Source organism: Corvus cornix, chromosome 9 (genome assembly GCF_000738735.6).
Source record: "Corvus cornix cornix isolate S_Up_H32 chromosome 9, ASM73873v5, whole genome shotgun sequence".
In the NCBI taxonomy this organism is placed as follows: Eukaryota; Metazoa; Chordata; class Aves; order Passeriformes; family Corvidae; genus Corvus; species Corvus cornix.
This window is the reverse complement of record NC_046339.1, coordinates 9,851,196-9,868,505: the sequence shown is the minus strand read 5'-3', so window position 1 is coordinate 9,868,505 and position 17,310 is coordinate 9,851,196. Positions and strand designations below refer to the sequence as shown.

Here is a 17,310-nt window from a genome sequence, read left to right as displayed (position 1 = left end):
TTTGTAGGTCTCAATGCCACATGGAAGCTTTGTCACTTGGCTGGATGCTGACGCACTCCCGAGAGCCACACAGCAAACCAAGAGCTGATGTTCGCATGGTTGCCTTTGTGATCCCCAGCCATTCTGAGCACAGAAAGAAAATACTCTTCAGGATCACAACTTTTGCCTGGTTTTCTGTTGTGCTGAGCAGCAGACAGCTGGTGTCCTGTTTGGATAATAAATACAACTCATGGATTTTGTCTGATTTCCACTTGTCACGAGGACAGGCAGCATCTGCCACCTTTGCAGTTCACATGTTTGTTTGGGGTAAACAGAGCATTTGTTTATTGGTGTGATGCAGTCCCCAGATGGAGCTGCACCCTACAGCCTCACAGAAATTTGACTTAAGGCTTTTTTTAAAATACATCTTTTGGCACCTCTATTATTAGTAGTTCTTGGTAATCTGGCAATAGCATATTTGCTTCAGAAATGTAGCCTGATTATAAGAACCTCCTACTTGTCATCAATCACTTGTCATCCAATCTCAGTTGTCATCTGGGGGAAAATGTTATCAAAAGTTATCAAATCTGTGGGTCCAAGACTCCGTGTCTGAAGTTCTGCTGCCCATGGAGAACACAGAGAAGAAAACAGGGTGGAACTGTCAGCCTCCAGCACTGGGGTCACGAGTTTCTCCTGCCTGAAGGAAAATCTCTCACTAGCTGGAGGTGTCCTGTGACAGTAACTGAGCCATTCTCTTCTAGACAGTAGAAAGCAGCAGGAGGAACACCCAGAAACACATTTTTTGCCTTATTTTAAAAGAGATTGATAAAGAGTGTAGATGGAGAGAGCAAGGCCTTGTCAACAGTCTAGTACAGGACAGATGAGGACAGAAAGCCTCAACTGACTCCTCTTATTCTTGCCTCTCATGGTAACACTCCTAGAATGATCTCCCATTCTTAAGGCCTGCAGAGTATTTCAGTGCAGGTAGCTCCCAGCACAGCAAGACAGAGCTGTGACAGGGATTACATGCACAGGAGCTCGTTGTGTCTCAGGTACTCGGGATATTGCACTTGCCACAGAATGTTTATTTTAGCAAATGCACATATGGAATATGTGGGCAATTAAAGAAATGTGGAGTGTTCCTGCGGGAAGGAGGTGTGTGCAAGGTCATGTATGGAAATAATTATCCCTACCCAAGGGCATCTACAATACAGTCGCTGCAGTCTCGGTATGGAGCTCCCCCTCTGGAGGCAAGGCAGGCAGACCCTAAAACGAGCTGTCCTTGGGTCATGGCGAAGGAAGTCACCTTTAGAATGGCAGTCTCAGCACAGCATCCACAGAAAACTCGGGGAGACATGGACAGTAACACCAGGTGACCACTGTGAGCAGGGGAAATGGATGTGGACTTTCAACTTCTACTGCCTGGGTTCTGAAGCAAGTTCATTCTCTGTGATCACCTTGTCAGTCCATCTGCTCCTTCCTTTTCTCTCTCTGGAACTCACTGGCCAATTTCAACCAACCATGAGCAAGATGTAAAAATTCCAGAGATAATTACTATCCCTTAACTGTAATGGAGTGTCAAATGAAGAAAATGCTGTTGTGTAAAAAAGATGTAGCCCCGTTACATGTAACTTGTTTGGCAGCAGCCAGCTGCCCACTAGGCACATGTGTACTGCTGACCCACCAATACCCACAGCTCCAAAGACTGCAAATATACAGGGAGGAGGGAAAGGCTTCACTAGATTCCTTGTTAAAAAAACAATTCCTCTTCTGAACTTCTCAGTCACATGATTCTGACCAAAAACTGGAGAAGATAACAACTCTGAAAAGAACCCAAAGAGAACAAAGTATCTATGGACACACTGTTCTGGGTTTAAGTAGTAATTTTAAGTCTTACATGGTATTTTGAAACAGGAACCTGGTTTGAACTCTGCTGTTTGAAATTTGAAAATATAATTCTGCTCAAAACCACCCTGCATTGGTTTTGTTGTTCACAGAACAGATTATTTCTCTCAACTGCACTGGGGTCACAGGGAAAGGCACATTTTCAGCTTCTCAGCTGAACACCCTTCCCTACCCGGCAACATAGAATGGTTGGATTGGAGGGGACATTTAGAGGTCATGTAGTCCAACCTCCCTGCCGTGACCAGGGACATTTTCAACTAGATCAGGCTGCTCAGAGCCACATTCAACCTGACCTTGAGTGTTTCCAGGGATAGGGCATCCACCACCTCCCTGGGCAATCTGTGCCAGTGTTCTACCACTCTCATTGTAAAAAATGAGATATATCTATATATATATAGCCAGTCTAAATCGACCCTCTTTCGGTTTAAAGCCATCACCCCTTGTCCTATTGCAACAAACGCTGATGAAAAAATCTGTCCCCATCTTTCCTATATGCCCTTTCAAGTACTGGAAGTCTGTAATGAGATCTCCCGGAGCCTTGTCTTCTCCAGGCTGACAACCCCCAAATCCCTCAACCTGTCTTCATAGGAGAGGGGCTCCATGCCTCCAGTCACCGCCGTGGCCCAGCTCAGCACTCCATCAGGTCTGCAGCCAGCCCCGGACTCCGTGCCCTGCGGCACAACTGCCCTGTCCGCCAGCCCCCTGCACCCCGCACCCTGCCTGCCGCTCTGCTGCCCAGGGCCCCCGCCACTCGCCGGCCCCAGCCCGATGTGCCACTCACTCTTCCCAAGGACACTGCCTCTGGAGAAGCCCCTCCTGGAAGCGGCCGCCAGCTCCCCGCGGGTCCCCGCGCCCCCGGCATCGCCCCCCGCCCGCTGTACCTGCTCCTCCCGGCCGCCAGGAGGCGCGGTGCCACAGGGGCGGCAGCGCCGCTCCCCACCGCGGGCGTCTGTGCCCTGGGCTGGGCGGAGCTGCTGCGCATGCGCGGGACCGGCGGGGGGGTGGTGCGCTCTGAGGGAGGCGGCCATGAGCGCGTTCGGGGCTACGGCACCGCTCCCGGGCTCTTCGGCCGCGGCGGGGGCCCGGCACGGCGGCGGCGAGAGCCTGGAGAAGATCGACATGTCCCTGGGTGAGGAGCGGGACTGGGGCGGCCGCTGTGGGCGACAGGGCGGGGGGCTCGGACTGAACCAAACGCCGGGGACGGGCGGAACGAACCAACGGGGCTGTGCCGGGCACCGGCGCGGGCGGAACCAACGAGGGCGGGGGGGTGGGGAGGGGAAAGGACGGGACCCTCCCACAGCGAGAGCGCCGGAGGGGCGCGGGTGGCGCCGGGGGCTGGGCACGGGAGCGAGTCCCGGCCGTGTCACCGGGAGCAGCGGGGACCCGGGGGTTGCGATCCGTGGCGGGGAAGAGCCGGGGCCCCTTTGTGCCGCTTGGTGGTCTGAGTAGGCCGCAGCCCGGGGCGCTGCCTGCGTTTGGCCCAGTGAGGCCCTCGGTACTTGGGCCTTTGGTTGGGTGGCCCTTGGGGAGCGTTCCAGGGCCTCGCCTGGGGCTTGTAACAACAGAGATGGGGGAGGTTTGGTGGTCTCTCAGCTGGCCTGGCCTTTTTATTCTTCTCAGGTTTGGAAGTCGGCAGTGGCAAGTCTCCCGTCTAACCCCTTTGCAGTATAAGACCAGTCACACCAAGCATGACGTCGCGTCTACCACGTACTTTCCTGTGATAATCTACCCCGTTGTCCCCTGCCCTCCTATTGCAGGGTGTGTGTGTTAGGAAGTTGCACAGACTCATTACAAACCTGCAGAGCTGTGTCTCCAGCATGTCCGAGAAACTGACATCCACACTGTAGATACTTCAGTGAGGTATCTCAGAGAAGTTCTGTTCTGGTCCTATGTACTGAGTCCCCTTAACAGTCAGGGACAATTTGGTGTGTTCGTGGGCTGCATCTTCCAGTTTACTTTTATTAGAAAAAAAATTTTAAAATTGGTTTTGTACACTCCAAGACTGCTCTGTGATGCTACCAGAGCATGATAGATTGGTGCTGTCAGGAGACTTTCTTCAAAAAGCAGAATCACAGTGTAAACTGAAATTATTAATGGTGGATTTGGCCTTTGTGGGCCACCGTAAAATAAGAGGATTTGTGCAATTTTTCCCTCTGTAAATAATTCAGTGGACTTCTTTGTGCAGTGGAGATATCTTGTGAAATGATGTTTAGAGTTTGAATGTAGAGTAGTGTTATAGCATTCATAGAAAACTATAAATCTGTTTTTATTTACAGCACACAATCTTTGTTTTCAGGATTGCTAATAGAATTATTGATCCTGGCTCATTGTGTTTTCAGATATTTTGATGTTTCCTGGCCAAGTCAGCCTTGCAGTCAGTCACTGCTACATGTCCTGGCCATTAGCTAGTAGCAGATTGCAAAGGAGTATTGTAGTGTCATGAGGATGGTTTTTTTTCTAAAGTGGTGTTGTGAAGCAGGTGTGTTCCTCAGCTTCTTTGGGTGTATGAGAACCTTGTCACCCATGGCTCCTGTCCCCAAAAGTGTCTGTGTCTGGTATAACCGAAGAGGAGATGCAGTCCCACATCTAGTGTGATATCAAAGAAACTGACGTGACTTTAACTAGAAGATTTTAAGATTTGAGATCTTGGTGTTGAGTAAATTCTCATATAGTAATAAAGATTAAACATGGTTGTGTTTTGTGCAGCTCATCTGCAGCTGAGCTTCCAGTTTGATACTGTTTGGTATGATTGATAACTCTGCTGTGCTAGCTGTAATTGTGGTCTCTGATCTCAGGCAAGATAGGAGAAGGCTTCAGTGTGGCTGCTCTAACAAATGCATGAAGTCCCGTATGTCCTTAATATACTTATGAAACTTAAGTGCTTTTGTTTAAAAAGTTGTAACCTTGTGTGCAGTAGCTTGCAAAAATAGGATTTAAGATGAAGCAGATTAACTGTGAAGCATGAAGTGTTTGAAGTGGCTTTGGTTTCCTTTGTGTGTAAAAGGATAGTTTGGAATCCTTGCTTCAGGGACAACCCCTTTGGTAAAGAAGATGCTGTAGATATCAAACCCTGAGTAACCTGTGTCAGTGTTCCTTGTCCTAGTAGATTTTATCTGAAATTCAATCATTTTTGCAGCAAAGTGAGCTAATTTTCTCTTAGCTTTCCTTTAACAGGATGCAGACCATTGGATAACAGTGTTGTGATTTTGGTATTTATGTTTTTTACACTGTTTTCTCTGTTCTACCCCTTATTAGTCCATTTGAACTCAGCCACAAACACAGTAACCCCATTTCCATCTCTCCTTGACTGAAAAAAGACTGTCCACATATTTGTGGAGGTTCCCTATTGAAACATGACATTTTTTATGAGTTGTGCTCTCATGATAAAGATGCAGTAAACACAATTTGACAATTTCCTTTAAGGTGTTCTTGTGAACAAGCTGACAGATAAAAGCTGCCACACCTTTTGCTTTGCTCTTCTCTTCTGAGCTGGCTACCAGGTCAGTGAAGGAAATCAAACTGGTGTAGCATAATTTGTACTGGACAGACCTGCTGTTTGTTCACTTTTCATCAGCTTGTTTCTCACACATTCTTGAACTGATTAATAACTTCTCTGAGATGGTTTCCCTGAACAATAGATAAGGTGGTTGCTTTGGATTGTAGATTCCTGGGAAGAGATGTCTTGCTTGCTTTGTTCCCCATCATTTCAGCCTTGGTGAACATCTGAAGATAACTGATGGCCTGAGTTGTCTCTGTGTGATGTTTTTAAAGTAGCTTAGGATGAAAGAACTAAGGCTGGAATTGACATTTTATCTGGACTCTGCAAAGTCTGGGAATGAGATTGGATTTACATTTTCTTTAACAATATACAAAACCTAATGGAGTCATTCAAATTAAAATTTAGTGCTGGGCTTAATGCCATGATCTTCCAAGCCTCTTGCATTGTCTGGATGTATGCAACTGCTTCCCTTTGGCTGGGGCATCATATTATAGAGTAGGTTCTGTAAGACATAACAGGGACTGGATGTTTGTAGTGCTAATGTTTCTGGAACCTTAACTTGTATGTGCTGCCTTTGCAGGATTGACTGGTCTGTCTCCTGTGACTCCAGGCTGCTCGGGGTTTTTATTCAGTATGTCAAATTTTATACAGTATGTCAGTTTTTCTTTTTTCTTCTTGTAGATGATATAATCAAGCTGAACAAGAAAGAAGAGAGAAAGCAATATTCTCCCAAAATAAAAAGAGGGCTTCAGCAGAATCGAGCTCGACAGTTTAGTTCACAAGGCTCCAAGTGGGGAATCCAACAGCAGAAAGGTATGCGTGCCAAACATAACATGGATTCCATATTATCTTTTTTGAGCTGAAAGGTAGCATAATGAAATGTATGGATTGACATGGTCAGTTCATGTGTCTTTCAAATAGTGTAATATGTCACGCTTTTGATTATAATTCAGGGGTTTTTAAAATCTATTTGGTTTTGTTTCTGATTCAGTGTGAGAAAGTAATTGACGTTTGGCCACCAGGGAGCTTAGATGCTTGAGGGACTGTCTTTGACTCAGGGAAGAATTGGCTTGCTTTCTGATTCTTCAAATTAATTTTCGAAATTGTGATCATACTTTGCCCCTTCTCAGAGATGGACAGAACAAGTGCTTATGCTAAAGGCTGTGTATTGGGAGATGTGGAGGCCTTGCCAGAGCTCAGAGCTTTGTGCAAAAGAAAAGCATATTCATATTTGCTGGGTAGAATTCTCTTTGTAGGCCTCCCCAAAGTATCTGTTTCTGTAGACTGTGATGCTGGCTCAGGAATATTTAAATGGGTAGTGCAGAGTCTGAGTTGGCTTTTCCTGGTAAGAGCTTGGGATGCAAAGGAAGTACTGTGTCAGCCTTCTTAAGCCAGTGGTTTTACAGTAGAATACAAAAAGGAGAAGCCAGTGTTTTAACAGTGGAATACAAAAAGGGGAAAAACACCATATAGGCAGGGAGTGAAGAGAGGATAAGTGCACAATAACAGCTTTGCTGTAGGTTCCCCTGAGTAACTCATGGGGTTTTTGATACACAGGAGTCAGTTGAGAATGATTTCCAGGCTTTAATCCAGTACGTGGATAGTTCCTGCTTGAAGTACAGGCTGGTTTTGCTTGCAATTAGTTTTGAAAAGTATCTATTTAGTACCGATGATCAAAATATGGAAAAATACTGTCTGAAAAGAAAGCTTACCACCTCAATATGAGCTAATTAGGTGTTTAGGTTAATTCATGCAATTTCTTGTTTAGTAGCATTCCTTTAAAACAAAGACACGTCTGTCTGGTATACTCACAATGATCCCTGTGTTATCTTTGTCTTGCTTAGTGTTTGTTGTAGCAGCAGCTCCTCTTTAGTATCTTAGACACAAATGTCTTTAGGGATCAGTGGAATGTTGTGTTACTCAGGGCTCAGAGGAGTTTTGGTTTCTATGCAGGCCTACACAACTGTGTTACTTGTACATCTCTAATAAATTGGTGACAGGACTGGAAAAAAACTTACATCTCTCAGCCCGAATGTGAGGATATTTGTGTGGGTGAAAAGTAAGTGAATTTAAGTTGTAGATTATAGAACATGTAGGCTCTGTTTATAACTGCAGTTGTCAAGTGCAGTTGTTTATCATCAAAAGAGCACAAAAGAAACAAGTATTAGGATTTAGAATTTTAGGAGAAACTTGATCTGTAAACATGAAACTCTAAATACTACTGTTTTGGGCAGTTAGTTTTCTCTGCTGGAACCTTACCAGCTTGCCTGCCTATGTTCTAGGAAAAAGGCAAACAATTTCTTGGTAAAATTGCCAGATTCCTGACATCTTGAAACACTGTGAATATATTCAACTGTTCCCCCCTATACAGCTCTGCACAGTTTCTCCCATTGAAAACAAATCTCTTATATTGTTTTTAAGCAGAAGGTGACATTAAATAGTTTTTCTGAGCATTCTAGTCATTAGTAGCTTACCAGTAGATTTATTGCTACTCTCTTGCTATTGAAGTTACTCGGATAAGTAGCAAATCCTCTGTGGACAACTTCAGAAACCACAAATGATCCACAGTGTTCAATTCCTTGTGGTTTTAGAAGTGGCTGCCAAACTTTCTGGAAAGAAGAGAGGAACTTGAGATGGGATTCTATTCAGCTTTTGGGGGTAAAAACAGAGAGAGGAGCGTTGTTCATTTAAATAAAAGTTGTCCTTGGTGATACACAGAATGCAACTGCACAAAGCCCTGTGCAGCCTGAGCTAACTTGGATGTTTTCATTTACTTGAGCAGAGGTTGGTCTATAGAGCTTGTGAGGTCCATTTCAGCCTAAACAACCCTGTTTCTCAGCTTTTCTCTTGGAAAAGAAGAGCATTTGCTAACCAGCCACAAAATGTGTGTACACAGCAGTTCTCCATGGCAAATTGATCTGAGCTGGGTTCTGATCGGTGGCTTACCTCATGTCATGGCTTGTGTCATGAGGAAGCACAGCTTTATTATCAGCGCTGTTAAGTCAGATATGTTAAAACTAGATGTGTCTGTTGCTGGAGAGCTGACTCCTTAGTCTTAAATTTGTTTTGCAGTCTGAGGTTCTAGAGGGGAGGGTGCTTGGTGACAAAATTTGAACATGCTCTGTATTCATAGCATGAAGCTAAATGACTCCAGACAGGGTTAATCAAACCCTGGTAACTGGAGATACTACAGACCTCAGACTTACAAGCCTTTTATATTCAAAAGCTGTTTTCAATCCTCAGTTTGGCTGCACTGCCATGCAGACTTCAAATTGAAAACACTTCAAATGTGATACGATTCATGTGCTGTTTAATGTGATTTTGTGGGCCAATTGCTATGTTCTTTCCTCTTAAGTCATGTCTTGGGAACCACTGATTTAAATAAATAATCTTTTAAGCTGTTTTGGTTTTTTTTCCTTCTAAATTAAACTGGCAATTTGAAGTTTGCTGAATGAGTAGGAAGCTGAGGGACTTTTTGTTTGGTTTGGTTTTATATTACTCAGTACTTGATGAAGTCCCATTTCAGAGTATTTTGGTAGTTTTCTATGCTAGAAGATTCCTAAGTTCTTCCTGTAGACATGTCGAATAAGATATTTTCAACAGAAATTAATGCAATTAGCTAGAGCAAAGCTATGCTTTGTATGAGAAGCTGATCATTGCTGTGCTGGGGCTTGGGCCAGACCTGCTAAAACAACTGAGTGACCAAATTGTCTTCAAGTGTAGTTGTGATCTCAACTCTAAGGCTTGAAGTGTGCAGCCAAATAACTTGTGCTGCCTGCAAGGCATCTTAAAGCATTAATCTTTTTCTTCCAGGAGGAATTGTTGAACTTTATCTGCTTGTTGCAGGTTATGGTAAGAATCGTTTGGGGCGCAGAAAGAAGATAGCAGGGAAGAAGCGTTCTTACGGAGTTATAACTGGCCTGGCAGCCAAGAAAGCTCTGGGTTCACACAAAGGAATCAGTCCTCTGAACAGACAGCCACTGAGTGAGAAGGTAATTAATGCCACCCTGGTGATTCGTGTCAGAACAGGTTACAAAAACGAAAGACAAGCGCTTCAGAACATTGTTACTGAAATATAAAATGGAGACATATGGTACAAGCTTTTATCGAATTGAGAATGTGTTAGCTGAGTTCTTGTTTGTTTTGAGTGGGCTGGATAATGACTGGGTGTGAAAGTAGTTTCTAATGCATAGTTGGGTTGCAAGTCATGAGAGTTGAAGTACAGAAGTATATTCTGTGTGAGTATGGAGGGAATTACTGTATTTTATGAGGAAAATTGGTTTTCTTACAGACCAATGATTCAGCCAACCTGCAGGTGCTAAGCATGTGCTGTTACAAAAACGAAAGTTTTTGCAGAATACTAAACTCCATCAGTAGGCTCCCTTCTCTGCACTGCTCCAGTGCATTGTTGCCATTGTAGAATGGGGGTTGCTTTCAGATTTAAGAAGACTAATTTTGAGACATGTGGAGCATGGATTTTTGTTAGTTTGGGGAGATATGGTAATGAAAAAATAGCTGCTAATGTCTGATGCTTTTTGTTTTCTCCTGAGGATGTGGAGAATATAGAATTCATGAAATTGTAGAAGGTATTTTCAAATTACACTAGACTGTGAAAGATAGGCAAAGCCAAGTGTATTCTAATCACGGTTTGTAAATGGAAACTGAAAGAAAAATGTTTGTGTGTGTACAGTATACATTATGCTGTATATGTTTGTTGGTTTTTAAGAATGCACAACGGAATTACCCAGTCTTGAAAAGGAAAACAAACCTGCAGAGACAATCTGAAATGCAGAGAAAACAAGCTCCTGCCCTCAGGAGGCCTGCCCTGCTAAACAGGAGGTAAAATACCAAGTCTGCTTTTTGAACGCTCCTTGGCAACTTTCTGTAGTGAATCTTGTTTGACAGGACTGAGGCTAAGAGAAGACAATAGGTACTGGCAGTAACAATATGGTCAAGACCACCTTATGGGTGAAGTTCTACAAATCTGGAAGCCAAGAATGTGACAGACATGGTCTCAATATAAAGCCAGATGTTTGTTACGATGTAGAGCACTCAGGAAGTACCTCTATTTTTGAGCATGTGGTATTCTGCTTTCAGTTAAATCACAGGCAGCCTGTATTTGAGCAACCTGATCTTGTGGAAGGTGTCTCTGCCCATGGCAGGGGGGGTTGAATCTAGGGGATCTTTAAGGTCCCTTCCAACCCAAACCATTCTGTGTTTTATGATGCTACATGGAAATGGCCACTGTGAATTTTGATAGCTCAGAAGTGTCAGCCATGGTTTAGTGAACTTTCTAAATGCCTTTATGGAAGCTGGTGCCATCTGCAGCTTCAGGGAAGCCATTGCATGTTTTATTTGTGCTGTAATTAACACGTGTTATAAACTGCAACCGAAGTGGGTTTCACTATGCGACCATATCATGAAAACGGTAAACAAACTTCCTTTAATTTTTTTTTTTCATCTAATCGACAGTGTTTAAAGTGCTGGAGGATACTCAGCAAAGTGAAGAGCAGAATTAATGACCATATTGTCCTGTGTTATATGAACATTAGGCTTCAATGTACCAACAGTGATTTCTCCATTTATGAGTGATGTGTTTCATTCTTAGTGTGTAAGGAGACTATCCCAACTGAAGCATTCAGCCTCAAAGAGGCAGCACTGCAGATGTCCTTCTGGATGTTTTGGGCATTTCTTTGACTTCCATAGTAGCCTCTCTGAGGTGTTTCCTGTGGAGCCTTTTATAACTATATTTTTTAATAAATATTACAGGAATAACATGCCATCCACTTTTGTCAGAATTGGAAACAAACTAAATCAGCAGAAAGATACTCGTCAAGCAACTTTCCTGTTTAGAAGGGGCCTGAAGGTAATACAGATTTTGGAAGAACAAGGCAATTGTACCACAAGTTCTAAGCTAACCTGTAACAGTGATATTGGTGAATCAACTTCAAATATCAGGTCTAAGTAGAAACTTCTGGTGGACTGGGAAATAGCAACAGGTTCTTCTAGGGAAGTGCACTTGTTCTCTTTAGTTACTGTAATCCACTGAGCCTTCCTTCACATTCCAGTGCAATTGAGCTATTCTGAGGGGCATGAAACTTGTCTGTGTTTCAGGGTAGTTACAAGATATTAATTTTTCCTTTTAAAAGTTAATGTTAGAAAGCACTGCCCAGCTTTCAAAAGTTGCCTTTGGGTGAAGAATAGAGCACAAATACATTTTAGAATCTGATTATGGTTTGGTTTGCTTTTTTAGTTACTTTGGGGTTATTTATTTCAGTTATTTTGGTTATTTAAGGATTTTTTAGTTAGTAGGATCGAGAGATTAGAGAGTGCACAGTGAATGAAAAGTGGTTTTCGTTTTTATTTGTGCCCTCATTCTACGTCTGCCATAGTTGTGACTGTAAATAGCTGCTGTGTTCCTTTCAGATGGATTGCAAAATTACAGGCAGGATCAGGAACTAGACAGACTTTTCTTGCTAGTATAGTGATATTTTGATGTATCTTAGCTGACATAGTCCTCCAGAATGTTGCCATTGCTGTATTGGCAGTTTTGTTTAAATCATTTTGTGTTCTTAAAGTAATTCCTTTTCAGTGTCTTATGAAGGTCAGAGGACTCTTATCTTTGAAGTCCCTCTGAAAGTACAACCCTGTTTGTGCAGAGTGTACAAACAGCTTTAAACTTCTATTTTTGAACTTCTGTATTTCCAGCTGCTGCAGTAGGAATTGAAACAGTATTCAAATCTGGTGTCTGTATTGATATGTTTTCAGGTGCAGGCCCAAGTGCAGTCAACAGATGATCTTGATAATCAGACAGTAAAGAGAACTCGTCAGTAAGTATCTAATTTGGAAAACTTCAGTTTTGTAACACATAAGATTTGCATTTTAGCTCAGACTTCCTGGCTATGATAATAGAAGGGGGGTGGATTTTTTCCCCTCTAGGCCCATCAACTAGAGTGACAGTGATCCTCTCCCTATTCTCAGTTATTGCCTAAATTATCTTCTAATTTAACCAGGAGGAGTTGGTTTGCATAAGACATTTACAGGAATGAGGGGGAAGGTGGCAAGAGGATCACTCTAATCTCTAGCACTCATGAATATTGCATAGATTGGAAGAAAAATTCAAATGTCAGTGTTCTCCTGAGCTCTTGTTGTAATTTTCCTTTTATTTAATATGCATATAAGCCTGTGAAGCAGTTTAGAAATGAAAAAAGCAGAGCCCAATCAGGCCACTGGGCTCTTCCACCACGCACTCTTCCCATATCATTCTGTGCCTGCTGGGCTCTTTGCAGGGTGTTTCTTTGGGAATACAACAGGCTGAGAAAGCAGCAGGTGCCACAGAGTGCAGTCTGTCACCTCTTGGATTTGCTGTTAGGGCCATTTTGGCCCCATCTGTTGCAAGGAAACTGAATGTTTCAAAAAAGTGAACTCTTGGGTCAGTGATGTAGTTGTGGTGCACCTTGACAGCTTGTGATTTAGTGCTCTCCTGAACAGATGTAGGTAATGTAAAAGGTACAAGATTCAGTAGCCAAGTGTCTTGTGGCTGCATGTGGTCTTTGTACTGGCCAACCTTCTGAAAGCTTGCGCATTCTTTGCTGGCCAGTATTTTGGACATACCTTTAAAGATACCCTGACTGAAATCTCTGCACAGGTTTTGTAAGTGATTTTTGTGTTTTCAAACTAGATGGCGAACTTCTACTACAAGTGGAGGGATCCTGACTGTGTCTATTGACAACCCAGGAGCAATCATAAGCCCAATGTGAGTTTTCAAATAAGTTCTGAAATGTTCTGAACATAAATGAAATTGCTGCTTTGAACCATTTAGCAAGTTCCTTGCTGCTAGAGTTTCAGGTGACCTCAAAGTCACAGCTTCTTGTGAAGGCTTTTAAGTCTGGCCCCTTTCTGAGTGTTTCTGAGCTGTGTTTGAGCTGGATCTCACACATCATCTCCCAGTTAGGAGCTTGATGTGCTATACAGTGGAAGAGTGGTGGGCTGCTAGATTTTCACCTTGTCTGTCCCTTCCAAGTCAGGCCATGTTGTAGCTGTTTTCTGCCCCTATCTGGGTTGAAATGAATGAGCACCTACTTGATGAGTGATGGTAACAGTTCCTTCCTGATTCATAAAAATACTGCTGGACTTATGCTTAAAGAGAGCATTGCTGTATTTGTCTTTGGGAAGTTGATGGTACTGTTGTTTATAGGTGGTATATTTTAAAAATGTCTTGAGTAGCATTTTCTTGGTAGCATTTTATAAGTAAGGAAGACTGTACTGATTTTTATTTTTTGTATTTAGGGGATTAATTAACCACAAATTACATGTTTGTCAGTAGAATTGCAGATAAAAAATAGGATGGTTTTCTGTTGGGACTCTTCTGTCTGATAACAATAACAAATGGTTCCTTTTTTAGTTCTGCCTGACTTACCTTCTTGAATTTGTGCCCTCCAGCTCTTCAGCCAGCCTGGTCAAATGGTTTGATGAAAAACTCATACCTCTGTCAGCATTAAGGCTTTCTTACATAAAACACAGGTTCATCATGCCCTTTGTAACATTGTTCTTTCACAGTTCCCAGAAATTACGATTAACTCGTAGTCCTGTGCCGCCATTTCTGATGAAGAGGGACCAGTCTGAAGAGAAGAAGATTCCAAAAGGTGTTCCGTTGCAGTTTGATATAAATAGTGTTGGAAAACAGGTAAATGCAGTTTTTGTAACTGTGGAAGTAGTTTGAATAAAAGCCAGTGAGGCACTTTCCTCCTGGACTCGCTAGTGACAGAAAGAGGGAACTAGGAACTACTTCATTTCCACTTCCGGTCTTTCTGCTAACTTGCTGTGTAACTTCAAGCAAGTAGCTAAACTCACTGTTCCTGTTCTTCTAGTTTGTGCCTTGCATGCCCACGTGATTTAAATGGGATTTAAAATGTTGAATATTTCTGAAAGGCTTCTAGTGTTCCTGCTGTGCTTATATCAGCAACTGTGAGTAATTCAGGGATGAGCTGCTTTCAGCTGTGTGACCTGCATGGAGCCCTGGCAGCCGAATTTATAAGGCAACTTTTGCTGTCCATCTAGGAAAAAAAATTAAATGTGATGATGTAAAGGCTTGAAAGATGAGCAATTTTTCACAGGTTCCATGTACACAGGCAATTTGGTACAGCAATCCTAATGCTGTCATTGAAGGAATTCTTAGAGGGTGACAGAGTTAGATGCTGTTCTTGTAATCAGCTCTTTAGTACCAGCTGTAGAAAACTGCATGGAGTCAGGGCATTGATTTTCATTTGTTCCATCAGGAATAAGAAGTATGTCAGAAATAGTCTACCACTGTACTGTAAAATTAATTGAACTTTTGGATTAGACTTCAGCTTGTTGCCTCAGCTGAGTAAGCTGGAAAGCAACCTGCATTAAAATGGTGAAAATACTGCATTTGTTGAAGTTGCAGAAAATCTGTGTGGGGAAATGTGTACTGGAAGTTCCTTTTTTCAGTCTGTCTGTCCTCAGTTTAACTTACAATATTTTGAGTAGGCTTTGAGTATTGACATTATATACCTTGTGTTATTAGTGAATTCTGAGAATGCAAGCTCTTGATGTGTAGTCCAATCTGATTTTTAAATGGTGTGGGAAGTGACAAAGTAGCTAAGTGAGGCAACTAAGGAGTCAAGTGATGATACAGACTGAAGAAAAAGTTATTCTGTCTTCATTACTTTGATTAAATTAACCCAACACCTTTAAAGTTTTGGTTAAATGACTTTATTTTTCAGACAGGGATGACGTTGAACGAACGATTTGGGATCCTGAAGGAGCAGAGGACAGCACTGTCTCAGAACAAAGGAAGCCGTTTTGTAACAGTGGGCTAACCTGGCAGATGGACTTGGGCATTGAGCCCACCTACCTAAGACCCTGAGATAAAAGTGGGCAGAAGAATACAGCATATGTCACTAGAATTCTCCAGACATCTTGCTAAGATGGTGGCAGAGCTATCTCTTTTTATTACTTTTACTTGGAATGGTAAAAGACTTGATGCCCTGAGGGAGAAAAAGTGGAGAGAAACTGATCCGCCATAGTGGCACCATCACCTGGTTGGAAAAGATTCTGTTGCCCAGCTGAGTTCTTTGACCCCTCTGTTTTAGTAAAGATTGTTTAAGTGTTTAATTACAAACCCCATTTTAGGGTTTTTTAGGGACTGCCTTTGAGCTCTCTTTCAGACTCCAGTTTAGCACAGAGCCTCAGTCCATGGATACTTTGGTAGCGATGTAGCGGCATTTTTCATGGGAGCATTGGTTCTGTACTTCTTTGTGCTTTTAAAGTTCCATTTTTTTCCTTTCTTGAAACTGTTTTGCATCCTCACGTTCATGAATAAAGCTGTTAGCTGAGACCCAAAATTTGTAACTGGGATGGAGACTATTCTACTCTTATCCTTAAAAGTGGTCCAGACCATATACCATATTGGAGGAATACTGCAGAGGCAGTGTGAGAGTCCTTTATATTCCAAATAGCTCAACTTCATCATCCTCCTCTGTAAATGGAGTTTATCTGTCTTCTTCTTAAAATTTTGATTTTTATTTCTCTTTGAAAGGTTTTTCACAAACTTAATGCAATAACGTAATGTTTTTGAATAATTTGATAGGAGAAAATACAGCAGTTCCCAAGGAAGTCAGCAGTATGGTAGTTTCTTACCCTCCCAGATACTGGATTCTCATCCTGCATACCTTGCCCCAGAGCATTTTCTCTGACTCTTAAAAATAGCTGGAGGCAAGCAATCTCATGGCACTTGTTTGTTTATACCAAAGAGAGGTAAGATGTGAAGCTGATCCGAAGTGGTCAGACATCTGGAAATGTCTGAAACTGAGGAACATTGCTGGAGGAAAGCCCTCAGTTTGCCAGCATGTGTAAGGCATTAGGGAGGAACATGTAGCCACCTGCTTTAAGCATAGCTTTGGGCATCAGAATATGCAGGACAGTAACAACTGGGCCATCCTCAATCTGAATTTATATAATCCCTAAAACTGGGGCACCTCTTCAGAACTGCTTCCAGACCAGGAACTGGTGATCTTGGCACTGCTGTTTGGCAGGGAGGGTTAGGTACAGTCAGGCAGAAGAGTGGCTGGCTTTGCTGCATCCAGGAATGTTTATGGTGTTTGAAGCTGGTTTAACTCCTTTTCACATTCTTGAAGAATTTACATTGGACAGAGTTGGTTTCCTTGTGTTTTTATCTCAAATTCCAAGTTAACTAGCATATACTGGCAAGTTCAGCCTTGAAGAGCATTTGACAGCAGAAGGGCTTTTTTTTGTATAGTTTTGAAGTCAGAGTGCACTCTGATGCTAAGCTAAATAGGACTTAAACCCTTATTTTTAATGTTGAAAAATATACCTTAGCAGAAGCAAACTAAATGTAATGGTGTTAAGGTTTCTTTCTCAATTACTAGTAGGATTTTTTTTTTTTAATAAATGTCCCACTGTTAGAGTTTGAGTAGATGAAGTGTAGTCAGTCATCCTGTTTCAGTGTATACGTTTTCCATGTGCCAGGATGCAACAAAAAAAAATTCTTTTGCATCAACCTAGATGCAAAACATTGATGCAGTGCATCAAAAAATGCTAGTTTGTATTTAATGAGAAGATGCTTTACACTGTACCTTTTGGTATTTTTGGAGAAGTTACTACATTTGATCTATTCTGAAGCTGTTAATTTTTTTTTAAATAAAAAGTTAGAGGTTTCATATTGTCTTGTTCCTGTTATAACCACCTGGGCAGTAACCTGGTTATGTGAATTTTCTGATAGCCTGCAAGGGGTTCTTATTGGTTAAATTTTTATTAAATATTTCAAAGAACACAGCAGAAAGCAACCTAACATAAAAGAGGGCTCACACTCTTAATACTCTGACAAGGAAGCACTTCTTGGAATGGCACTGTAGAGGCTCACTTGCATTTAAATGTGTCAGCTA

At 42.4% G+C, this 17,310-nt stretch overlaps 1 protein-coding gene across 2 annotated transcripts; it reads left to right on the top strand.

The window, feature by feature from the left end:
• Positions 1-2,876: 2,876 nt before the first annotated feature.
• FYTTD1 (forty-two-three domain containing 1) lies at positions 2,877-17,085 on the top strand. Of its 2 annotated transcripts, XM_039557213.1 has the most exons (9): positions 2,877-3,013; positions 6,065-6,196; positions 9,230-9,375; positions 10,110-10,222; positions 11,153-11,249; positions 12,152-12,213; positions 13,065-13,139; positions 13,943-14,069; positions 15,130-17,085. In XM_039557213.1, exons 1-9 carry the CDS (start codon positions 2,911-2,913, stop codon positions 15,223-15,225), a joined length of 951 nt encoding a protein of 316 aa, XP_039413147.1. In that variant the 5' UTR covers positions 2,877-2,910; the 3' UTR covers positions 15,226-17,085. The 2 variants fall into 2 exon arrangements, with proteins under 2 accessions (XP_039413147.1, XP_020440064.2); XM_020584475.2 differs by lacking the exon at positions 2,877-3,013 and having other exon boundaries at positions 5,421-6,196.
• Positions 17,086-17,310: the final 225 nt, after the last annotated feature.

Coding starts and splice junctions, on each gene's coding strand:
- FYTTD1 (XM_020584475.2), top strand. CDS start 5,947: ATGTGCTGCCTTTGCAGGATTGACTGGTCTGTCTCCTGTGACTCCAGG. Junction 10,223..11,152: donor CCTGCCCTGCTAAACAGGAG/GTAAAATACCAA, acceptor TAAATATTACAG/GAATAACATGCCATCCACTT. Junction 13,140..13,942: donor GGAGCAATCATAAGCCCAAT/GTGAGTTTTCAA, acceptor GTTCTTTCACAG/TTCCCAGAAATTACGATTAA.